General features: G+C 46.9%; 1 protein-coding gene across 2 annotated transcripts in view; it reads right to left on the bottom strand.

Moving 5' to 3' along the window:
• Window positions 1-591: 591 nt before the first annotated feature.
• The window catches only part of LOC134341817 (interferon-induced, double-stranded RNA-activated protein kinase-like), a 67,647-nt gene continuing 41,792 nt past the window's right edge, over window positions 592-26,446 (bottom strand). The window contains exons 14-21 of one of the 2 annotated variants that reach the window (XM_063039761.1): window positions 24,135-24,166; window positions 21,156-21,275; window positions 18,671-18,754; window positions 16,838-17,012; window positions 10,874-11,005; window positions 8,245-8,349; window positions 1,874-1,936; window positions 592-1,778 (exon numbers count right to left, since the gene is read on the bottom strand). In XM_063039761.1, the coding sequence (XP_062895831.1) occupies window positions 1,677-1,778; window positions 1,874-1,936; window positions 8,245-8,349; window positions 10,874-11,005; window positions 16,838-17,012; window positions 18,671-18,754; window positions 21,156-21,275; window positions 24,135-24,166 (813 nt within the window). In that variant the 3' untranslated portion in view covers window positions 592-1,676. The remainder of the gene's footprint in view (window positions 1,779-1,873; window positions 1,937-8,244; window positions 8,350-10,873; window positions 11,006-16,837; window positions 17,013-18,670; window positions 18,755-21,155; window positions 21,276-24,134; window positions 24,167-26,446) is intronic. The other variant, XM_063039755.1, reaches the window with a different exon arrangement.

The following is a 26,446-nucleotide window of genomic DNA, read 5'->3' on the forward strand; positions in this document are numbered from 1 at the left end:
GGTGAGGAGTGAGGGGATGAGGGATCAGGGTGGAGGTGGGGAGTGAGGGGATGAGGGATCTGGGTGGAGGTGGGGAGTGAGGGAATGAGGGATCTGGATTGAGGTGGGGAGTGAGGAGGTGAGGGATCTGGGTGGAGGTGGGGAGTGAGGGGATGAGGACTCTGGGTGGAGGTGGGGAGTGAGGAGATGAGGGATCTGGGTGGAGGTGGGGAGTGAGGGAATGAGGGATCTGGATTGAGGTGGGGAGTGAGGAGGTGAGGGATCTGGGTGGAGGTGGGGAGTGAGGGGATGAGGGATCTGGATTGAGGTGGGGAGTGAGGAGGTGAGGGATCTGGGTGGAGGTGGGGAGTGAGGAGGTGAGGGATCTGGGTGGAGGTGGGGAGTGAGGGGAAGAGGGATCTGGGTGGAGGTGGGAAGAGGTATCTGGGTGGAGGTGGGGAGTGAGGGGAAGAGGGATCTGGGTGGAGGTGGGGAGTGAGGGGAAGAGGGATCTGGGTGGAGGTGGGGAGTGAGGGGAAGAGGTATCTGGATTGAGGTGGGGAGTGAGGAGGTGAGGGATCAGGGTGGAGGTGGGGAGTGAGGGGATGAGGGATCTGGGTGGAGGTGGGGAGTGAGGGGATGAGGGATCTGGGTGGAGGTGGGGAGTGAGGGGAAGAGGGATCTGGGTGGAGGTGGGGAGTGAGGAGATGAGGGATCTGGGTGGAGGTGGGGAGTGAGGGGAAGAGGGATCTGGGTGGAGGTGGGGAGTGAGGAGATGAGGGATCTGGGTGGAGGTGGGAGTGAGGGGAAGCACAAGCCAGTGAAGTATGTGCATTGAGGTGGTGGGAATGTGGCTGAGGAGATGGGTGGGCTAGTGAGGAGGCGAGGCAGTGAGTTTGAGGTGAGGGGAGGGAAAGGGACGGAATGCTTTCTGATCTGCTCTCAGTGGCCACTTTATTAGGTACATCTGTACACAAGCTCCGTAATGCAAATATCTAATCAGCCAATGACGTGGCAGCAACTCAATGCATAAAAGCACGCAGACATGGTCAAGAGGTTCAGTTGTTGCTCAGTCCAAACATCAAATGGGGGAAGGAATGTGATCTAAGTGACTTTGATCGTGGAATGATTGTTGGTGACAGATGGGGTGGTTTGAATATCTCAAACTGCTGGTCTTTTGGGATTTTCATGCACAACAATTTCTAGAATTTACAGAGAATGGTGCGAAAAACAAAAATAAAGATCCCATGGGTGAAAACGCCTGGTTAATGAGAGAGACCACAGGAGCATGGCTGGACTGGTTCAAACTGACAGGAAGGTGACAGTAACTCAAGTAACCTTGTGTTCCAACAGTGGTGGCAGCACAGCGTCTGAATGCAGCACACGTGGATGGGCTAGAGCAGCGGAAGACCACAGACACCTCTCCTGTACCTAACAAAGAGATCACTGAGTATATAAACCTTTACATTACTTCAAAAACTACCTGACTATTGCAATGACAGGAACCTCCAATTAAACAGACCCTTGGAATCAAGCATTGATTAACACTGCTTAGTCTAGGCATGAAACAATTAATATTAAAAAGTACCAGAAGTGACCCTAGTGCATGACAAGATTTCTCTGTAGGAAGGATGCCGATTATTTACGTTCCACAATCCGAGATGGCTATCGGGGCGGGCTCTTACTTCTTAGATCCCTCAAATGGTTTGCGCATGGGAGGAGTCCATCGTCCGCCTCACCTCAGCAGCCTCTGGTCGGTCAGCTGCAGTCTCCTTCAGCATTTTTTGGATTAAGATGCTCTAGTGGGAACAGATGGAGTGAATTAATATTCACTCTTAATGATGCTTTGACAAAATACATGCATCTGGATAATCGAAAAATGAGTTGGAGTTACCTCTTTGGTATGCTGCTCAGCAAAATTGCCAGGAAAAATACCCTTGCGAATCGTTTTCCATTTCTAAATAAAACAAAACAAAATAATTAAAGATTCTCTCTTATTTCTCACTCCTCATTCTGAGGCCATCTCAATTCCAGACGCCTGCACAGCCATGACACGAGATCGTGCAGATGCTGGAGATGTTGAGCAATGCACACACAAGGGTCTCATCAACTGTTTATTCGCCTCCACAGATGCAGCCTGACTCTGTGTGTGTGTGTGTTGCCAGCACATCCATTCATGGCCCCCAGGTGGCGATGTGGAACAGGAGACACGTGAATACCATTGAGTTGCTGTCGACTCATGGCAACCCTATGGATAGTGTAGCTGTCCACAGGTTTGTGTCACACGACATGGAAGTAGACTGCCTGGCCTTTCTTCTGCACAGATACTGCTGCTGCCCAGGATGGGGCCTGGCCAGATTCAAACTCAGGACCATCCGCCTCAAAGTCCAGTGCTGATGCCACTATACCACTGGCCTGCCCAATAGCACCACGAGGAAAAAGCTGCAAAAAGCTGTAAACTCAGACAGCTCCATCATAGGCACCAGCCTCGCCAGCATTGAGGACATCTTCCAAGGCGATGCCTGAAAAAAGTCAATATTCATCATCAAGGACCCCCGTCACCCAGGACATGCCCTCTTCTCATTGATACCATCAAGGAGCCTGGAGACACACCCTCTATGTTTCAGGTACAACTTCTCCTCCTCTGTCCTCAGATTTCTGAATGGACAATGAATCCATGAACACTACCCTACTATTTTCTTTCCTCTATTTTTGCAATACTCATTTAATTTCTATTTATTGTAACCTATAGATTTTTTTTATTATTTTGTATTGCGATGTACTACTGCCACAAAACAACAAATTTCACAACACAAGCCGGTGATGGTGAACCTGAGGCAGTGGAAGTGTTGGCTTTACTTGTCACCCAGACTGATCAGGACACAAGTTATTTCATCAAGGTCATTCACAGGGAAACAATGCAGACAACGGTGATGTCGTTACAGAGAAATGGAGGAAACAGTAAAATAGAGAGGGTGCAGGCAAATAAGAGCTACAAGGAGGTAGGTTCAAGAGTTCACGTTTTGCACACGAGGGCTCAGTTCACGTTCTGAGCTAGGTGGTATGTGCTCTCAGGCTTTTGTAACTTCTGCCCGATGGGAGGGGGGTGAAGAGTTTAACTGGGGTAGGAGGTAGCCTTGATTATGCTAACTGCTCTCCCAATGGACTTGCAGGTGCAGACACAAGAGATTTTACAGATGCTGGAAATCCCAGAGCACACAGACAAGATGCTGGAGGAACTTGGGTTCATTTAAAGCAAAGATTGATAGGCTCTTGATTAGTCAGGGCATCACAGGTTACAGGGAGAAGGCAGGAGATTAGGGTTGAGGGCGATACTAAACCAGCCACGATAGAATGGCAGAGCCGACTCAATGGACCGAATGGCCTAATTCCGCTTCTATGTCTTATGATCTAACTCAGCTGGTCAGGCAGCACCTACGAAAAGGAATAAAGAGTCGACATTTTGAGACCCTTCATCAGGGAGTTGTAGATAGGGTTCATGGAGGGATAAGGGGTTGCTGGTTTGTGTGATGGACTGGGCTGCTGCCTCCCTCAGTGCAAACCCCCACCCCACCATTACCTTGGCTAACAAGCTCCTGGAGCTCCCTCAACAGGGAAAGATGACAGGGTACGGGGTCAGTGGTTCATTTGGTACCACGGCCCCAGCACGCCACACGCATAACCATGCTAATTGTGTTAGATGGCAGCCAGAACACCCTAACACCTCTGTGGTTGGGAAAGTGTTGGAGTCTATTATTAAGGATGAGGTTTCAAGGTACTTGGACATTAATGATAAAATAAGTCAAAGTCAGCATGGTTTCTGTAAAGGGAAATCTTGCCTGACAAATCTGTTAGAATTCTTCAAGGAAGTAACAAGCAGGGTGGACAAAGGAGAGGCAGTAGATGTCATTTACTAGGATTTTCAGAAGACATTTGATAAAGTGCCACACGAGGCTGCTTAACAAGATAAAATCCTGTGGCATTACAGGAAAGATACTGGAATGGATAGAGGAATGGCTGACAGGCAGGAGACAGCGAGTGGGAATAAAAGGAGCCTTTTCTGGTTGGCTGCCAGTGACTAATGGTGTTCCTCAGGGGTCAGTATTGAGGCAGCTACTTTTCACATTGTTTGTCAAAGAGTAGGTAGTGGAATTGATGGCTTTATGGCAAAGTTTGTGGATGATACAAAGATAGGAAGAGGGTAGGTTGTGCTGAGGAAGCAATGTGATTGCAGCAGGACTTAAACAAATTGGAAGAATGGGCAAAAAAAGTGGCAGATGGAATACAGTGCTGTGAAACGTATGATAATGCATTTTGGTAAAAGGAACAATAGTTTGGACTATTACCTAAATGGGGAGAAGGTTCAAACATCATACGTGGAGGGGGATTTAGGAGTCCTCGTACAAGACTCCCAGAAGGTTAATTCACAGGTTGAGTCTGTGGTAAAGAGGGCAAAAGCAATGTTGGCATTTCAAGGGGAATCGAATATAAAAACAAAGAGATAATGCTGAGCCTTTATAAGACACCAGTCAGACTGCATTTACAGCATTGTCAACAGTTTCAGACCCCATATCTCAGAAAGGATGTGTTGTCATTGGAGACAGTCCAGAGGAAGTTCTTGAGGAATATTCTGGGAATGAAGGTATTAACATATGAGGAGCATTTGGCAACTTTGGGCCTGTACTCACTGGAATTTAGAAGAATGTGGGGGGATCTTTTCATCTCTGTTCTAAAGGGACATCCTTGTATTCTGAATCTGTGCCCTCTGGTCCTAGATTCCCCCACTACTGGAAACATCCTCTCCACATCCACTCTATCTATGCTTTTCAATATTCAATACATTTCAATGAGGTTCCAACCCCCCTCCCATTCTTCTAAATCCAGCAAGCACAGGCTCAGAGCCGTGAAACACTCCTCATATGTGAACCCTTGCATTCCCGGGGTAAATCTTGACCCACAGCCTAGCCAAATTCTGCTTTTGCTGAGTGAAACCCTCCAACTCCTCCCACCTCCACATCCTCTCCCCTTCTCCACCCCCTCTGCCCCCACTTCATCACCCCAAGTACTTCCACAGACTCCCCCATGGCACGTGGAGGAGGGGTATGTTCGACCTCCCCACACTTCTACCCTATCTCGTTCCTAATGTACACCATCCACTCCCCCTCAGCCCATACCTCTCCAATCCCTCAGCCTCCCACCCAGCCTATACCTCTCCAATCCCTCAGCCTCCCACCCAGTCTATACCTCTCCAATCCCTCAGCCTCCCACCCAGTCTATACCTCTCCAATCCCTCACTCTCACCCAGTCTATACCTCTCCAATCCCTCACTCTCACCCAGTCTATACCTCTCCAATCCCTCAGCCTCCCACCCAGCCTATACCTCTCCAATCCCTCAGCCTCCCACCCAGTCTATACCTCTCCAATCCCTCAGCCTTCCACCCAGCCTATACCTCTCCAATCCCTCAGCCTCCCACCCAGTCTATACCTCTCCAATCCCTCACTCTCACCCAGTCTATACCTCTCCAATCCCTCAGCCTCCCACCCAGCCTATACCTCTCAATCCCTCAGCCTCCCACCCAGCCTATACCTCTCCAATCCCTCAGCCTCCCACCCAGTCTATACCTCTCCAATCCCTCACTCTCACCCAGTCTATACCTCTCCAATCCCTCAGCCTCCCACCCAGCCTATACCTCTCCAATCCCTCAGCCTCCCACCCAGTCTATACCTCTCCAATCCCTCAGCCTTCCACCCAGCCTATACCTCTCCAATCCCTCAGCCTCCCACCCAGTCTATACCTCTCCAATCCCTCAGCCTCCCACCCAGTCTATACCTCTCCAATCCCTCACTCTCATCCAGTCTATACCTCTCCAATCCCTCAGCCTCCCAACCAGTCTATACCTCTCCAATCCCGCAGCCTCCCACCCAGTCTATATCTCTCCAATCCCTCAGCCTCCCAACCAGTCTATACCTCTCCAATCCCTCAGCCTCCCACCCAGTCTATACCTCTCCAATCCCTCACTCTCACCCAGTCTATACCTCTCCAATCCCTCACTCTCATCCAGTCTATACCTCTCCAATCCCTCAGCCTCTCACCCAGTCTATACCTCTCCAATCCCTCAGCCTCCCAACCAGTCTATACCTCTCCAATCCCTCAGCCTCTCACCCAGTCTATACCTCTCCAATCCCTCAGCCTCCCACCCAGTCTATACCTCTCCAATCCCTCGGCCTCTCACCCAGTCTATACCTCTCCAATCCCTCAGCCTCTCACCCAGTCTATACCTCTCCAATCCCTCAGCCTCTCACCCAGTCTATACCTCTCCAATCCCTCAGCCTCCCACCCAGTCTATACCTCTCCAATTCCTCAGCCTCTCACCCAGTCTATACCTCTCCAATCCCTCAGCCTCTCACCCAGCCTATACCTTTCCAAACCCTCAGCCTCTCACCCAGTCTATACCTCTCCAATCCCTCAGCCTCTCACCCAGTCTATACCTCTCCAATCCCTCAGCCTCTCACCCAGCCTATACCTCTCCAATCCCTCAGCCTCCCACCCAGTCTATACCTCTCCAATCCCTCAGCCTCCCACCCAGTCTATACCTCTCCAATCCCTCAGCCTCTCACCCAGTCTATACCTATCCAATCCCTCAGCCTCCTCCATCTTCCTCATGTACCCTCCTCATCCATCAACTCCAGGTCTCTCCACCCCCCATCCTCTCAACTCCCTTCCTCATTCTCCCCCTCCTGTTCTCCCTCTCTTCTCCAACTCCCTCCACTTTCTACCCCCCCCCCACCATTCCTACCCTTCCCCTAAACCCTGGTCCATTACTGCATTCCACATCCTCTAACCTTTCTTCTCCCTTGCCACGCAGGTGAGAAACTGCTAGAAAGTTCAGCAGTCGAATGAACAAGGGGGCAATTAAAAGAGAGAGAGAGAGTACGGCGTGAGCTGGGAAGTCACCATGGTAACAACTCAGAGTGGTTGAGCTAATGGACGCTGAAATTTTGGATGGTTTATAAAAAGTTGATCCTTTGGTCTGATAATGGCAGAGGAGACACGACACGAGAGAACTGCGGAAGCTACCCGAGAGACCACTGGTGGAGTTTACGACCACCACGAGGGTGGAGGCGATGGACCGATTAATTTCGACCCATGGTTACCAGTGCGGGTAAGAGCTTGCCTGTGGGGGTCTGCTGGTGGTGAACCCGTGCTGTGGGTTAGTAGACCATTCCCTAAAAGGGGCTCTGTCCATCTGTGTCTGTGTGGGGGTCACACGAAGTGACTCTGAAGACTTTGGAAGCAAGAACGACTAAAGCTGCCAACTTGAACATCAGCTCAATTAACTCTCTCTCTCTCCCTCCATCAATTCAACTCGATGCAACACAAAGTGAACTGAAACTGCTTAAACTTACCTGACACCGTAAGACTGATATCTACCTCCTGGACTATTATTTTTTGTATCCACACACACATTTACGGATATATATATGTAATAGTTTATAACCTGTATTGCATTATTTGGTTTAATGATATTAATTTGTAGTAATAATAATTATAGTCTTAATTTATAGTAAACCAGACACCAGGTGTGCTCCATCTCTGCTGGTCCTTTTCAACCTGTCACGGGGTTTGTGACACCCCCCAGTGCTTCAATCCCCTTTACCTTCCCCCTTTAGCCCTCCCCACCATTCCTCTCTCCCACACCCCCCATCCCTCCAACTTTTCCCCTGACACCCCAACCCCCACCTCCTCCCTCCCCCTCCCCCTCCAATAACCATTACCATCTTGAGTACAAGATAAGAAGCATAGAGTGGACCACTGGAGACGTTTCCCTGGGTGGAAATGGCTGATTCCAAGGGGCATTAATTATAAGGTGATTGGAGGAAAGTATAGAGAGAATGCCAGAGGTAAGTTCTTTACACAGAAAGTGATGGCTGTGTGGAATGTGCTGCTAGGGGCATTGGTAGAGGGAGATACATTAGCAGCATTTAAGAAACTCTTAGATAGGAACATAACTGATAGATAAATTGGGGACTGTAGGAGGGAAGGGCTAGGCACGGCATTGTGGGCTAAAGGGCCAGTAGTGTGCTGTAATGCTCTATGTTGTATGTTCCTCTCCCCATTCCTCACCCACTCTGATCTTCCCTTGCCCCTCCGTCTTCTCTCCTGACATTTCTAACCCACTGCGTGCCTTGCACCCTCCCTCCCTCCCCGAGATTGGGCCCCGGTCCCGGGACTTTCCTCTGGCTACACGTGACTGTCAGACATACCTTTAGTTTTTCTGTCTCGGTGCCTTGATACATCCAGAGCAGCTCAAAGAAGATCAGTCCCAAGGCAAAGATGTCGACCTTGTGGTTGTAGCCGTCTTCTGTGAACTAGGGGGAGGGAGGGAGGGAAGGAGAAGACAAGGGAGATGAGAAATGGAGCAATCCCACACCGGAATTCCCCATTTTGAGGCCACTGCATACGTAGATGTGACCATGTACAGTCAGAGGCCACTTTGTTAGGTCCACCTGTCCACCTCTTTGTTCATGCAGATATCCGATCAGCCAATCATGTGGCAGCAACTCAATATATAAAAGCATGCAGACATGGTCAAGAGGTTCAGTTATTGTTCAGACCAAACGTCAGAATGGGGGAGAAATGTGATCTAAGTGATTTTCACATGAAATGATTGAAGGTCTCAAACATACACTCAGTGGCCACTTTATTAGGTACAGGAGGTTCCAAGTCAAGTGGCCGTTGTCTGTACATATTCATAGTTCATGATCATGCTCTCTTCTGGAGGACATATATCTTTTTTCCCATCAGCTTTGATGAATCCTAAAACTCAGTTTCTAGTCCAGGTAGCTTCCTTGTATGAAGGTAAAAAGTGGTTAAACACACAATTAAGTTGTTAAAGAAAGAAAAACAGCTTTGTTGGAGGAAGTTGGATTTTTGCCATGTCCCAAACCATTTGTGAGAAGAGGTACCTTAAGCGGTCAGAGTTAAGTGGGAATAGAAGAAGGGAGGAGGGTAAGGAAATTTTTTTTATAACTAGAAGGAGAAATCGATATTCATGCCATCAAGTTGGAGCCTACCCAGACGAAATATAAGGTGTTGCTCCTCCACCCCGGGGGTGGCCTCGTCATGGAACAAGAGAGGCCGTGGATTGACATGTTGGAATGGGAGCCAGAATTAGAAGTATATATAGTATATACAACATGATAGAGAGTTAAAGGGCCCTATTCTATAACAACTACAGTTGGCCGAATTCCATGCTCAAACAAGCTGTCAGTGTGACGCTCCTACAGCTCGGAGTGTTCCGGAATTGGGAGTCTCTGTGCTTCCTCCCCATGGAAGACATGCGTTTTCTCCCGGTGTTCCAGTTTCCTCCCACAGTCCAAAAGTGTGCCAGCTAGGTTAATTCATCATTGTAAATTGTCCATAATTAGGGTCCAGTTAATCAAGTTTATTGGGATTACTGGGGCGGCGTGGCTCAAAAAACTGGAAGGGCCTACTCCACACTGTATCCCTAAATAAAAACTTGTACACATTCCCCAGGAAAAGTATGATCACGAACTACATTCTTCAGAAGAACAAATCATCATTTAATGTCTTGTCTCTGCTTTTTGCCTTATACCCACACCAGTAAAATGCAAGAATAAGTAGAAAGCAATAAGTCTGTTCAGATATTACACAAAATCGTAAAGATGTAAAATAGTTACATATTTAGCCTAAAATAACTACGTGTTAAAGGGATTGTGGGAATCGGGACCCTGGCGAGTTACCGGGATTGTGGGAGGGACTCTGGCGAGTTACAGGGATTGTGGGAATTGGGACCCTGGTGAGTCCCAATTGTACCATGAATTCTTTGAGTTGAAGAACCGGGGCCATGGTGAGTTTAAGTGATCTCAGGAATTGGGTTCCTGTTGGAATTTTGAGCAATTGGATAATGGACTAGTGGCGCTCTACTGGGAATCAGAAATAATTAAAGTGACAACTTAACTTCCCCTTTGCCCCAAGCCCAGAGGCAGGATCCTCCCATTGGATGTGACTGTCACACTATAGTGGAGGGAATGGCACAGGAAGTGATGTCGCTGCTTGCCAATCCCAGCACTCAGGGATCTCGGAGAGATTCACACATCTTTCAGCCACAACCCTGGAACTGTGGCGCGTTTTACAGCAGCACAGTAGTTGGCGTAACATTTAAGAGGACCAGAGATCAGAAGATCGGGGTTCAATTCCCATAAGCGGTTTGATGTTCTCCCCTCGACCACATGGGCTTCCTCTAGATGTTCTGTTTCAAAGACGTACGGATTAGGGTCAGTGAGTTGTAAGCACACTACCTTGGTGGTAGAAGTGTGGCAATACTTGGGAGGGTGGCAGGCTAGTGTAGCAGTTAGCATAACGCTACTATAGCACCAGCGACCCAGGTTCAATTCCCACCACTGTCTGTACGTTCTCCCCGTGGCTGTGTGGGTTTCCTCTGGGTGCTCTGGTTTCCTCCCACATCCCAAAGATGTACGGGTTAGCAGGTTAATTGTCACATGGGTGCAATTGGGCTCATTGGGCCGGGAGGGTCTGTCACTGTGCTGTGTTTCTAAATAACTAAAATAAAGATGTTGGTCCTGCCTGGAACATCAAGCCCTGTTCTAGGCAGTGGGCTCCGGAGAAGGTCAGGAAGTATGTGGCTCTGTGGAGAGACAGGAACAGCCTGGACTGCTCTGCCTTACACTACACATAACAATGGGCTTACGAAGGCTCTAAGAGACAACCGACCGAGCAATCAGTTACCAAGGCCTCAGCAGTGAGTGTGTCGAGATTCCCTTTGGATGGAAAGAAGAGGAAGAGGTATAGACTCGAGCAGGCAGAGGTTGCAGTGCTCTCGTGGTACTGAGAGTGTTTTTGCCTCCCCACCTGTTCTGGGCTCATGTAGGAAGATGTCCCAACGTGCCTGGTGAGCAGATTCTGATCGTTCACCCTAACGAGGCCAAAGTCACCAATTTTTGCCTCCAGCTTCTCTCCTTTGATTAGGAAGATGTTTGCCGGCTGTTTTTTGAAAATCAAAACATAATTATTTTGTTAGTGGTGTTGGTTCACTATTGTCACATGGCAAAAAGCCTGTCGTGCATACTGTTCATACGGATCAAATCAAAGTTCAAAGTAAATGTATTATCAAAGTAGGTGTATGTCGCCATATACTACCGAGATCCACTTCCTTGGGGGCACTCACAGTAGAACAGAGAAATACAATAGAATCAATGAAAAGCTAGATAAACAACAAGTGTGTAAAAGACGACAAACCGTGTAAATATAAAAAAACTAATAATAATAAATAGTAAATAAATAATGCTGAAAACTTCAGTTGTAGAATCCTTGAAAGTGAGTCGGTAGGCTGTGGAATCAGTTCAGTGTTGAGGTGAGTGCAGTTATCCACACTGGTTCAGGAGCCTGACGGTTGAAGGGTAATAACTGTTCCTGAAGCTGGCGGTGTGGGATCTGGGCTGTACCCATCACACATTATTACACAGTGCATCAAGGTAGAACAAGGTCAATAGCAGTAGAGTATCCTGACTGGTTGCATCATGGCCTGGTATGGAAGCAAGTAGCCAAGTGCAGAGAGCTGACAAAAAGTGACGGATACAGCCCTGTCTCTCACAGGCAAAGTCCTGCCCACCGGTGGGCACATCTACAAGCAGTGCTGCCACAAGAAAGCAGCGTCCTTCATCGAGGACCCCACCATCCTGGCCACACTCTCTTCTCACTGCTGCCATTGGGGAGGAGACACAGGAGCCTTGGGCCCCACACCACCAAGTTCAGGAACAGTTATTAATCTTCAGCCTTTAGGCTCCTGAACCATTGTGGATAACTTCACTCACCTCAACTCTAACCGATTCCACAGCCTATAGACTCACTTTCAAGTACTCTACAACTAACTTTTTTCAGAATTTATTTAATTATTTATTCATTATTATTATTATTATTTGGTGTTGCATAGTTGATTTTCTTTTACAAACATTGGTTGTTTTTCAGTGTTTGTGTGTAGTTTTTTTCAATGCTTCTGTTGTATTTCTTTGTTGTACTGTGAATGCCTGCAAGATAAGGAATCTCAGGGTAGTATACGATGACATATACGTAGTTTGGTAATAAATTTACTTTGAACTTTGAATGCAGAATTAAGTGTAAAAGGTGCAGACAAAATGCAGTGCAGGTAGATAATAGTATGTATAAACATTGCTTCCTTTTTATAAAACAACACTGTGACTTCCCCCTGAACAGCCTTTCTTAGATTATTACCTCACCTGTTTAGAATGGAAAGGCCCATCGGCCCATCTGGCCATCAGGGACCTGCCTATCCCAACACCGGGCCCATGGCCTTTAATATCAAACACAAGAGATTATGTGGAGCACACTGCCTGGGAGTGAGCCAGAGACCCTCACAACACTCAAATATTTAACTGGGCTCTTGAAGCACAACAGTAAGTCCGGATGAAGTGTCTCGGCCTGAAACATCAGCTGTTTATTCCCCTTCACAGATGCTGCCTGAGCTGCTGAGTTCCACCAACATTTGATATTTCCAGTATCTTACGTTTACAGTGTTTAATGCACTAGCTTTTACTCTCCTTTCTGCATTACTTATTTGTATACAGTTTGTCTTATAATGTGATGTATATTTTATATAATACACTGTGCTGCTGCCAGCGTTAACAAACCTGATTCTGACATAATCCCTGTGAACATCTGGAGACTAATCCACAGAGTGGTCAAACAGTACTAAACCAGGCCACCACCTCTATAATCCCTGGGGTCATGCCCTTTAGTCACTAGGGCAACACTGCCAGAGGAGAAAAGCAGTATACAAAGTCCTGCCTTCACACTGCCAACACCCACTGTGGGCCACTACACGCGGCAAATGGGAATAGGTTTTTTTGCAGGTAGGTTTGCTAGCATGGTTCGGGAGGGTTTAAACTAATTTGTGAGGGGGATGGGACCCAGAGCGATAGAACAGTGAAAGAGGTGCATGGAGTAAAGCCAGATCTAACATATAGAGAGGCTTTGAGGAAAGAGAAGCAGAATAAACGGAGTAAAGACAGTAAGGTAGAAGGGCTGAAATGTGTGTACCTCAATGCAAGAAGCATCAGGAACAAAGGTGATGAACTGAGAGCTTGGATACATACATGGAATTATGATGTAGTGGCCATTACAGAGACTTGGCTGGCACCAGGGCAGGAATGGATTCTCAATATTCCTGGATTTCAGTGCCCTAAAAGGGATAGAGAGGGCGGAAAAAGGGGAGGAGGGGTGGCATTACTGGTCAGGGATACTATTACAGCTACAGAAAGGGTGGGTAATGTAGCAGGATCCTCTTTTGAGTCAATATGGGTGGAAGTCAGGAACAGGAAGGGAGCAGTTACTCTACTGGGGGTATTCTATAGGACCCCTGATAGCAGCAGAGATACAGAGGAGCAGATTGGGAGGCAGATTTTGGAAAGGTGCAAAAATAACAAGGTTGTTATCATGGGTGACTTTAACTTCTCTAATATTGATTGGCACCTGATTAGTTCCAAGGGTTTAGATGGGGCAGAGTTTGTTAAGTGTGTCCAGGATGGATTCCTGTCACAGTATGTGGACAGGCCGACCAGGGGGAATGCCATACTAGATCTAGTACTAGGTAATGAACCGGGTCAGTTCACAGATCTCTCAGTGGGTGAGCATCTGGGGGACAGTGACCACCGCTCCCTGGCCTTTATAATTATCATGGAAAAGGACAGAATCAAAGAGGACAGGAAAATTTTTAATTGGGGAAAGGTAAATTATGAGGCTATATGGCTAGAACTTGCGGGTGTGAATTGGGATGATGTTTTTGCAGGGAAATGTACTATGGACATGTGGTCGATGTTTAGAGATCTCTTGCGGGATGTAAGGGATAAATTTGTCCCGGTGAGGAAGATAAAGAATGGTAGGGTGAAGGAACCATGGATGACAAGTGAGGTGGAAAATCTAGTCAGGAGGAAGAAGGCAGCATACATGAGGTTTAGGAAGCAAGGATCAGATGGGTCTATTGAGGGATGTAGGGAAGCAAGAAAGGAGCTTAAGAAGGGGCTGAGAAGAGCAAGAAGGGGGCATGAGAAGGCCTTGGTGAGTCGGGTAAAGGAAAACCCCAAGGCATTCTTCAATTATGTGAAGAAAAAATGGATGACAGGAGTGAAGGTAGGACCCATTAGAGATAAAGGTGGGAAGATGTGCCCGGAGGCTGTGGAAGTGAGCGAGGTTCTCAATGAATACTTCTCTTCGGTATTCACCAATGAGAGGGAACTTGATGATGGTGAGGACAATATGAGTGAGGTTGATGTTCTGGAGCATGCTGATATTAAGGGAGAGGAGGTGTTGGAGTTGTTAAAATACATTAGGACAGATAAGTCCCCGGGGCCTGACAGAATATTCCCCAGGCTGCTCCACGAGGCGAGAGAAGAGATTGCTGAGCCTCTGGCTAGGATCTTTATGTCCTCGTTGTCCATGGGAATGGTACCGGAAGATTGGAAGAAGGCGAATGTTGTTCCCTTGTTCAAAAAAGGTAGTAGGGATAGTCCGGGTAATTATAGACCAGTGAGCCTTACGTCTGTGGTGGGAAAGCTGTTGGAAAAGATTCTTAGAGATAGGATCTATAGGCATTTAGAGAATCATGGTCTGATCAGGGACAGTCAGCATGGCTTTGTGAAGGGCAGATCGTGTCTAACAAGCCTGATAGAGTTCTTTGAGGAGGTGACCAGGCATATAGATGAGGGTAGTGCAGTGGATGTGATCTATATGGATTTTAGTAAGGCATTTGACAAGGTTCCACATGGTAGGCTTATTCAGAAAGTTAGAAGGCATGGGATCCAGGGAAGTTTGGCCAGGTGGATTCAGAATTGGCTTGCCTGCAGAAGGCAGAGGGTGATGGTGGAGGGAGTACATTCAGATTGGAGGATTGTGACTAGTGGTGTCCCACAAGGATCTGTTCTGGGACCTCTACTTTTCGTGATTTTTATTAACGACCTGGATGTGGGGGTAGAAGGATGGGTTGGCAAGTTTGCAGACGACACAAAGGTTGGTGGTGTTGTAGATAGTGTAGAGGATTGTCTAAGATTGCAGACAGACATTGATAGGATGCAGAAGTGGGCTGAGAAGTGGCAGATGGAGTTCAACCCAGAGAAGTGTGAGGTGGTACACTTTGGAAGGACAAACTCCAAGGCAGAGTACAAAGTAAATGGCAGGATACTTGGTAGTGTGGAGGAGCAGAGGGATCTGGGGGTACATGTCCACAGATCCCTGAAAGTTGCCTCACAGGTGGATAGGGCAGTTAAGAAAGCTTATGGGGTGGTAGCTTTCATAAGGGATAGAGTTTAAGAGTCGCGATGTAATGATGCAGCTGTATAAAATTCTGGTTAGGCCACGCTTGGAGTATTGTGTCCAGTTCTGGTCACCTCACTATAGGAAGGATGTGGAAGCGTTGGAAAGGGTACAGAGGAGATTTACCAGGATGCTGCCTGGTTTAGAAAGTATGCATTATGATCAGAGATTAAGGGAGCTAGGGCTTTACTCTTTGGAGAGAAGGAGGATGAGAGGAGACATGATAGAGGTGTACAAGATAATAAGAGGAATAGATAGAGTGGATGGCCAGCGCCTCTTCCCCAGGGCACCACTGCTCAATACAAGAGGACATGGCTTTAAGGTAAGGGGTGGGAAGTTCAAGGGGGATATTAGAGGAAGGTTTTTTACTCAGAGAGTGGTTGGTGCGTGGAATGCACTGCCTGAGTCAGTGGTGGAGGCAGATACACTAGTGAAGTTTAAGAGACTACTAGACAGGTATATGGAGGAATCTAAGGTGGGGGCTTATATGGGAGGCAGGGTTTGAGGGTCAGCACAACATTGTGGGCCGAAGGGCCTGTACTGTGCTGTACTATTCTATGTTCTATGTTCTATTAACAAAATTAGTGGCTCAAAATTGACCTATGGACCATCAGTGACAGTACAAATGTAGGCCTGGCTTGTCCCTCATTCACTTTTGTAGTCAAACCAGGAAGTCAATGCTGGTTCAGTGAGGACTGAACAGAATGACACAGCAGAGCTGTGGAAGAACTGCGGGGGTGGCAGGGGCATCTGTGGGGGCAGAAGGTGTATGTGGAAATCCTCAGGCAAAGGCCTATGTGTCAAAAGCTTTCTTTGTGACCGCATCTGCACGTGATACCATGTTCAATGAATTATGGCCCTGTATTCCCAGGTCCCTTTGATCTACCACAGTCCTCAGTGCCCTGCCATTCACTGTGTAAGACCTATCCTGGTTGGTTCTACCAAAGCGCAAAAACTCACACTTGTCTGCATTAAATTCCATCTGCCATTTCTCAGCCCATTTTCCCAGCTGGTCCAGATCCTGCTGCAAGCCATGATAGCCTTCCTCACTGTCCACTACACCTCCAACCTTGGTGCCATCCACAAATTTGCTGATCCAGTTAACCACGTTAACATCCAGATCATTGATATAGATGACAAACAACAATTAACCCAGCACCAATCCCTGTAGCACACCACTAATCACAGGCCTCTGGTCAGAGAGGCAACCCTCTACTGCCACCTCCTGGCTTCTCCCACAAAGCCAATCTCTAATTCAATTTAATATCTCACGTTGAATGCTGAGTGACTGAACCTTCCTGACCAGCCTCCCATGCAGGACCTTGCTGAAGTCCACGTAGACAACATCCACTGCTTTGCCTTCATCCGCTTTCCTGGTAACTTCCTCAAAAAACTCGGTGAGATTGGTTAGACATGACCCACCATGTACGACCCCACGCTGACTAGACAACCCTTACTGTTATGAGGCAACCACAATCTCAATGGTCTGACCTTCAGATCCCGATGAATCAAGTTCTGCCGATGAATGTACTCAACGCCATCCAACAACTGACGCATTATGTTTAAGGAAACTTCGACCTGCTGTTCCTGATAGCTCTCCTGCATCCAGACACTTAAGTTCTTCTCGTACAACTTCATTTGGATGTACAGGTATTTCTTGTTATCCCTGCAACAGCGTAATTCAAAAAAAAGAAATTGAAAAATCATGAACAAGAAAAGAAAGCTTGCATGTTTGAGAAACTTTATGCAGTCACGCACACAGACTTCTAGTCAAGAACGGTGCCTGCGTACAACGCTCCTTTGGCCAACATCTTCTGGATAAATCAAGAAACCATCTTTTTCACTTCTTTTCTCACACTGAATGAGATTCGGAACTGTTGGAGCCTGTGTTTTGCTCCAGCGCTCTGCAGTCTCCAAGAGGATTGCGGGAGGCAGACACAGCGTGAGCAAACCTTGTGGTGAGAAGGCTGCAGGAGTGTTTGACTCCATTTCGCCAATTAAAGCTTCCATCGTTCACCGATTAAAGCAACAAGGGCGACTGAAACATCGAGGCGAGTGCAGAAGTTTGGAAATAGTTTGGGTGTCCCAGCGCTCTGCAGTCTCTGAGACGATTCCGGGAGGCAAAGGCAGCGTGCATGAACTTTGTAACGGGCAGGCTACAGGACAGGGCTCAAACCAATGTTTGGCTCCATTTTGCCAATTAAAGCCCCCATTGTTCGCTGATTAAAGCAACAAGGGAGATTAAAGCTTCGAAGCGGATGCAGAAGCGACCATTCATCACAACTCATTCATTAATCCTGATGAAGGGTCTCAGCCCGAAACATCGACTCTTTATTCCTCTCCATAGATGCTGCCTGATCTGCTGAGTTCCTCCAGCATTTTGTATGTGGCAGTAAGAGATAGATAGATGGGCCTGCATTCACTAGAATTCAGAAGAATGAGGGGTGACTTGATTGACCCTATCGAACATTGAAAGGCCTCGATAGGATGGATGTAAAGAGGGTGTTTCCACGATGCGGGTGTCTAGGACCAGAGGACACAGTCTCAGAATGTAGGGCGTCCTTTTAAAATGAAGGTGAGAAGGAATTTCTTTAGCCGGAGTGTGGTGAATCTGCTGGATTTGTTGCCACAGGCAGCTTTGGAGGCCAAGTCATTGGGTATATTTAAGGCAGAGGTTTTTTGATTATTCAGGGCATGAAGGGATATGGGGAAAAGGCAGGAGAGCAGGGTTGAGAGGGAAAATGCATCAGCCATGATGAAATGGTGGAGCAGACTCGATGACCCAAATGGCCTAATTCCGCTCCTATTTCTTAGGGTCTTATGCTCATTAATGCAAATATCTAATCAGCCAATCATGTCGTAGCAATCAAGAGCTTCCGTTGTTGTTCAGACAACTGAAATGTGATCTAAGTGACTTGACCATGAATGATTGTTGGTGCCAGATGGGGTGGTCTGAGTATCTCAGAAACTATTAATCTCCTGAGATCACCACACACAACAGTCTTTAGAGTTTGCAGAGAATGGTGCGAAAAACAAAAAACATCCAGTGACTGGCAGTTCTTGGGTAGAAGTGCCTTGCTAATGAGAGAGGTCAGAGGAAAATGGCCAGACTGGATCAAGGTGACAGTAACTCAAGTAGCCACGCATTACAATAGTGGAATGCAGAAGAGCAGCTTGGAATGCACAGCACGTCGAACCTTGAGGTGGATGGGCTACAGCAGCAGAAGATCACACCGGGTTCCATTCCTGTACTCAATAAAGTAGCCACAGTGTGTAAATACAATTTTTATGCAGCAACAAAACTTACGTCTATTGTCTCATTACCTCTCTTCAAACCAGGAAATGTGGTATCGAACAATGTTGGGATTTTCCATATTTGCCAATGACATGGCCTCTCGTCTTGCGCGGCTATTTGGAGATCAAAAACAACATGTCAGAGTTGAAGTCTCATGAGAAGGTAGGTTCATCAAAGCAATGCCATTATGCACAGGTCAGCCGTCAGGATGCTGCTGGATTAGACAGCATGAAGATAGGTTGAGCAAGCTGGGGCTTTTCTCTTGGGGCTGGAGGTGACGAGACAGGTGTACAAGTTGATAGGATCCACTTATAGAGGGGACAGCCAGCACCTTTTCCCCAGGTTGCAAATGGCTAATACAAGATGGGAAAATTTTAGGTTGATTGGAAGAAAGTATAGGGAGTATGTCAGAGTTGTTTTTTTACACACAGGCGGTAAGTGTGGGCAATGCACCGCCAGTGGTGTGTAAAGGCAGATATATTGGCAACTTTTAAGAGACTATTAGATAGGCACATGGATAGAAAAGTGGAGGGATATGTAGGTAGGATTGAACTTAGAGTAGGTTAAAGAATGGTACAACATTGTGAGCTGATTGTCCTGGACTATGCTGTACTATGTTCTACTTAAATATAAAGCACCCAAAAATAATCTGATTCTTGGCACATATCCCACATTTGTAATTTTAAAAAGCACTTCAATTATAAAGTGTGTTGGAATATCTGAGTGTAGAAACACAAGTCTTTCTTTTCTCCCCTGCTGGACAGACCAAGCACCCAAGAGCGCCATCTAGGGGCTCACCCAAGAATCCTGCTCCGGGATTGGTGCGCTGTTGTATGTTCTAAGTAGTTTCATATCCCCCTCAAACCACTGTTCTACAAGCAGCTATCTCTTTGTACTGGACGCAACTCCTCGGTCTCTGTGGAAAATAGCTGTATACAATGACTCAAAGTCATACAGTGCGGAAACAGACGCCTTGGCCTACTGAGTGTGCACCAACAAGCAATTATCCACCTTACACCACTCCTACACCAATCATTTTTATTCTCTCCCCACATTCTCATCCCCCCCACCCCAGATTCTACCACTCACCACACACTGGGGCTGATCTACAGTGGGCAGTTACCCCCCCTTGACCCCAGATTCTACCACTCACCACACACTGGGGCTGATTTACAGTGGGAAATTAACCAGCTGCCTGCCTTCAGATGGGGAAGGCAGGCAACCAGACCACTAAGAGACCATAAGACATAGGAGCAGAATTCAACCCATCACATCTGCCCTGCCATTCGATAAAGGCTGATTTGTTTTACTTCTGACCGTGCGGCTGTCTTCGGGTTGAGAGGGAGAACGTGTAAACTCCACGCAGACCGCACCCGAGGTCCGTAGTGAACCTGAGTCTCTGGAGTTGTGGACACTGGTTCTAATGGTTGTACAATTGTGTCACCCTTTAGCGCATTCTACAAATATCTCTTGTACGTCCACAGAGTTCATTCTACCTGCCATACATCATTCCCTGGCCCGTGAAAGCACTGCCAACTTCATTCTAAATCCAAGAGAAAGTTACACTGAAATCTGTCATTCGTGCCAACAAGCAACACAGCCCAAAGATGCGCTGGGTGCAGCCCACAAGTGCTGCCATGCCTTCTGCACCAACATAGCATGCCCACAACTCACTGAAGCTAACCTGTACATTTTAGACCACAAGACCTAGGAGCAGAATTAAGCCATTCGGCCCATCGAGTCTGTCTGCCATTCCATCATGGCTGATTTACTATCCCTCTTAACTCCATTCTCCTGCCTTCTCCCTCTAACCTTTGAAGCCTGACTAATCAAGAACCCATCAACCTCCACTTTAAATATATCCAATGACTTGGCTTCCTCAAGCGACTGTGGCAATGAATTCCACAGATTCACCACTCTCAGGTGAAATTCCACCTCATCTCTGTTCTAAAGGCACATCCCTCTATTCTAAGGCTGTGTCCGCAGGTCCTTGACTGTTGGAAACATCCCTTCGACATCCACTCTAGCAAAAGGGTCTCATAAAATACTTTCCTGCTCCCCTTAACAGCAATTGATAACAATATATTGGATAACAAAGTATTGGATAAGTGAATAAAAATGTTGGGAAGGTCAAGTTGTCCAATTCTGCTTTCATTTCAATTCCATAAAAGCTCTCACTACACCTACCCCATGGTACCACCTCAGACTACACTCCTCCAGTATAGGAAACATCCTTCATTTCATCTTTCAGAATGTGGGAGGAAACCAGAGCACCCGGAGGAAACCCATCCAGTCACTGGCAGAACGTGCAAATGAGTTTCAGACAGAGGTGGGAATACAACACCAATTTTCCAATTGCTGGCACCGTAAAGCATTGCACTGCCCAGTACGCTAGGCTTCAGCCAGATCCTGAACACTTCACAAACCGCTTCAAGTAATCTCTAACCTACAGTCGTAGCTCGCTGTGAGGACTGAGGTTAACAGTTCAAAGAGGAAGAGAAAAAGTACACTCACTCGTCCCCTGTAGGAATTTCCTTGATCGCATAGAACTGTTCATCAACAGTATACTTCGCTTTATAAACACGGCCAAATCCGCCTTCGCCGATTAATTCTCTGTCAGTAAATTCATTCATGCTGGATTTGTTCATTTTAATCAAGAGTAAAAAAAACATAAATAGAAAAGAGTAAATAACTTTTCAACACAAAAGAGATGCTGGAGATCGAAAGCAACAAACAGAATGCTGGAGGAACTCAGCAGGTCGGGAAGCATCTCCAGTTTAGAAGGGAATAAACAGTCGACAGGTCCTAATGAAGGGTCCCAGTCTGAAACATCGGCTCTTTATTCCTCTGAGTTTCACCAGCACTTTGTGTGTTGTTCCTTAAATAATCTTGCCAGCCACCGCGCAGGAACGTGACTTGTCCACCTTCGGCATTGAGGTTATTTAATGATACATTAGGGGAGGAGTGAAAAGGAGAGCGATAAAGGAACGCTAAATGGAGAGGGAGTAACATTTAAGGATGTACTTTGAGTTTATGGTGAAAGGAGATCCACCATGATATTCCCTGTGATGTATAGAAATTACACAGCTGCCCTTAATGTCACTGGTGGATTACATCTCTTCCCCTGTACCCTCCCATCCCTTATCGGCCCGTATCTTCTACATATACTCCAGCTGAGGCTGATGAAACTAATACTATTACGATCGGGCAGGAGGTACAGGAACCTTGTGTCCCACACCACCAGGTTCAGCAACAGTTATTACCCTTCAACCATACAGCTCCTGAACCAGTGCCAACAACCTCAACGTATACTGTAATTAATTTACTTTGTTATTATTATTTTATTTCATTTTTTTCTTCAATATGTTGCATTGAACTGCGGCTGCTAAGTTAACAAATTCCATGTCACACATCAGTGATAATAAACCTGATTCTGATCCTGACTCTGAACTAATTCCACAACCTTTCAGGGAACCAAAGACTCATGTTCCCAGTATTATTTAGTTTTTTTTATTGGCGTGACTTGTTTTCTTTTGTACATTGGGATCTCAAGGTAATATATAGTATAATATACACTCAGTGGCCAGTTTTATTCAGCATGGGAGGGGAACCCAGTGAGGTCTTCTGCTGTTGTCACCCATCCACTTCAAAGGACACAGCGGTGTCAAGAAAACAACCTCTCCCTCAATGTCGCAAACACAAAGGAGCTGGTTGTGGACTACAGGAATGGAGACAGGCTCATCCCTATTGACATCAATGGATCTGGGGTTGAGAGTGTAAACGGCTTTAAATTCCTCGGCACACACATCACCGAGGATTTCACGTGGTCTGTACATATCGGCTATGAGGTGAGAAAAGCACAAGTGCCTCTCTTGTCTCAGACAGTTGAAGAAGTTCGGCATTGGTCCCTAATCCTAAGAACTTTCTATAGGGGCAAGATTGAGAGCATCCTGACTGGCTGCATCACTGCCTGGTATGGGAACTGTACTTCCCTCAATCACAGGACTCTGCTGAGAGTGCTGCGGACAGCCCTGTGCACCTTCCCTCTATTCAGGACATTTACAGCATTAGGTGTGTAAAAAGGGCCTGAAGGATCATTGGGGACCCGAGTCGCCCCAACCACAAACTGTTCCAGCTGCTACCATCTGGGAAACGGTACCACAGCATAAAAGCCAGGACCAACAGGCTCTGGGACAGCTTCTTCCACCAGGCCATCAGACTGATTAACTCATGCTGACACAACTGTATTTCCATGTTATATTGACTATCCTGTTGTACATACTATTTATTACATATTACTATAAATTGCACATTCAGAGATGTAACGTAAAGATTTTTACTCCTCATGTATGAGAAGGATGTAAGAAATAAAGTCAAATCAATTCAATGTTGTGCATTCGGAGATGTTCTTCAGCACACCACTGCGTAGTTATTTGAGTTACTGACACCTTCTTGTCAGCTGGAACCAGTCTGGCCTTTCTCATCTGTCCTCTCTCATTAACTAGGCATTTTCATCCACTGAACTGCCACTCACTGGATGTTTTTTTTTGTTTTTTGTACCATTCTCTTTGAATTCTAGAGAGTTGTGCATGAAAATCCCAGGAGGTCCTCAGTTACTAAGATGCTCAAACCATGTCATTTGGCACCAAATTTCATTCTATGGCTAAAGTCACTTAGATCACATTTCTTCCCTGTTCTGATGTTTGGTCTGAACAACAACTGAACCTCTTGACCATGTCTGCATGCTTTTATACAATAGTTGCTGCCACGTGATTGGCTGAATAGACATCTGCATAATTGAGCAGCTGTGCAGATTTATCGAAACAAAAGCGGCCACTAAGTACACATGTACATTGGTATCAAATGTACTTTGGAATATGAAATTCCTGATCTTTGAACTGACATTTCTTAAAGTTTCTCTGTACTGAAGTCTGTGCCAAGACCCCTTTCATTTAATATACACTTTGAGATTTAACACAGTAGGGAATGTGGGACGAGCCAGGCCCTTGTCCACTGAAACAGCATCAACCATTTACATTTTACTGCCCCCACATTCCCTGTGATTCTAACACTTGCCTACTTAAAGGGACAGTTTACAACAGCCAATTAACTGCAATTCCTGGGGATGGGGAGGAAAGCGGAAAACTCGAGAATCACAGGGAGAACGTGCAAACTCCACACAGACAGTGCCAGAGGTCAGAACTGAACCCCAGTCTCTGGCGCTGTGAGGCAGTGACACCCTGCCTTCCACATTTCTCTTTTTTAAATGCTTGTCTGTCAGGACAGGAGCCCGCGCTGACCAATTACACCCACTAACCTGTTCACCTTTGAAACCTGGCAGGAAACCGGGCCACCCAGAGGAAACAAACGCAGTCACGGGGAAAACGTGCAAACTCCCTATAGAGAGCGGTGGAACTGAACTTGGGTCGCTGGTGATGTAATAGCTTTGCTACAAATCATATTTAAATGCAAACGTACAATATAATCTCTTACCTTATTTTTAGTCTTTCACCTTTTCCACTCCCCTGTAATTTAAAGAAGTGCAAAAGTGGTTAACTTTCTCTAGCTAAGCTGGTTAACATGTGAGGAGCGTTTGATAACTCTGGGCCTTTACTGACTGGACTCTAGAAAAATGAGGGGGAGTCTCATTGAGACCTACTGAATACTGAAAGGACCAGATAGAGTGGACGTGCAGAGGATGGTTCCAACAACAGGAGAGTCTAGGAGCAGGGGCACACCCTCAGAATAGCAGGATGTCTCTTTAGAACAGAGGAGGATTTCCTTTAGTAGAGAGGGCTGAATCTGTGAAACTCATTGCCACAGGTCTTTGAGAATATTTAAAGCAGAGGTTGATAGGTTCTTGATTATTAAGGGTGTGAAAGGTTACAGGGAGAATGCAGGAGAATGGGAATGAGAGGAAAAATAAATCAGCCATGATGGAATGATGGAGCAGACTCGGTGTACTGAATGGCCTAATTCTGATCCCATGTCTTTTGATCAATCAGTCCTCTAGTGGTTGGGGGGGTGGTGTTGCTGGTGAGAATAAAATGGAATGAATATACGCTTGGCGTAAATGTGTGGTTGATAGTCAGCATAGACTCCAGTGGGCCAAGGGTCCTGTTTCTGGGCCCTCTCTCACTATAAATGGTGGAAACCAATCAAGGATTGCCAGCAGATGATAGTGGTTGGGGTAAGATAATGGATATCAACCCCTGGACATGTAATAGATCCCTGGATCTCACCCCAGGTGTGCAGAAGTCACTCTGTATTCATGTCTCAACTCAACAGGACCCTGGAACTGGAACTAAACCCCTGATAGGGAGATGAGGAGCTGGGGTTACTGACCAGACCTAGCTCTCAGGAGGGGAGAGGTCAGGGGGTAGAGCAGTGGTTTCTGCTTTAGGGGCGGAAAGGGGAAGCTCCTGCAAATGGGCCGTGGGTGGGCTGGTGCTTGGAGCAGAGATGGAGTCAGCCTTCGGCAGGAGCAAAGCCTCTCATGCTCACTGACATTGGCTTTCAGTTTCAGAGAACGTGCAGGGAACCAGGGAGATTCATACTGCCGTGACAGCTGGCTGGTGGAGTGCTCCTACTGCCCTCTGCTGGCGTACAGCCAAGTGACAGCACCTACACTGCACAACCTTCTCACAAAACACAACGCTGGAAATCCAGAGCAACACACACAAAACACTGGAGAAACAGCAGGTCAGGCAGCGTCTACGGAAATGAATAGAAAGTCAACATTTCGGGCTGAGTCCTTCACCAGGACTGGAAGGAAGGAGGAATAAACCAGAATAAAAAGGTGGGGGAAGGGGAAGGAAGTGGTAGGTGAAACCAGGTGAGTGGGGGCGGGGGATGAAGTGAGGAGCTGAAAGGTAAAAGGCTGGAGAAGGGTGGACCTGGGAGAGGTGATAGGCAGGTGAGAAGAACAGGTAAGAGGTCAGATTGGGGAATAGAAGAAATGGGACGGGAGAGAGGAAAAACACTGTAAGTTGGAGAAATCGATGCTCATGCCATCAGGTTGGAGATTGCCCAGGCAGACAATGAGTTACATCTCCTGCCTGATGGGAGATGGGAGAAGAGGTGGTGGGTGGGGTCTTTGATTATGCTGGCTGCTTGACTGAGGCCGTGAGAACTATATACAGAGTGGAGGCTAGTTCTTGTGATGTGCTGAACCGTGTCCACAACTCTCTGCAGTTCCCTGCAGTCACAGACAGAGCAGCCGCCAAATCCAAGCCCTGCAGCATCCAGACAGAATGCCTTCTGCAGTACATTGATTAAAAATTAGCCAGCACCAAATGGGACATGCCAAATTTCTTCAGAAGTCGAGGTGTTGGTATACTGGGTCCGCCACAGGGATAAGGCTGGGACCAATGAGCTTCTTACTCGGGACCGGAGGAAAATGGCCACACTTCAGAGTCCATGGATAAGAGGTGCTATGTGAGACACCGACGCAGCTGCATAGGGGCGATCCCATACAACACGTTGTTACGTTGGGTCACAGACTCCAGGGCCACCTGCCTTTTTGTGCAGCCCAGCGGAGTCCGCCTTCCAGGTCTAAATGTACTTTGAGAGGCCGCAGCCCCTGTACTTGACCCTGGAGAGGCTCCAGAGTAGATTTACCAGAATGAGCCCAGGAACGAAAGCATCAATTATGGGGAGCAGCTGATGCCTCTGGGTCTGTACTCACTGGAGTTTAATCAAGCCAGGGGGAAATCTCATTGACACCTATCGAATATTGAAAGGCCTAGCTAGACTGACATGGACGAGATATTTTCTATAGTGAGGGAGTCCAGGATGAGAGGGCA

The sequence above is a fragment of the Mobula hypostoma genome, chromosome 2 (genome assembly GCF_963921235.1).
Source record: "Mobula hypostoma chromosome 2, sMobHyp1.1, whole genome shotgun sequence".
Taxonomy (NCBI): Eukaryota; Metazoa; Chordata; class Chondrichthyes; order Myliobatiformes; family Myliobatidae; genus Mobula; species Mobula hypostoma.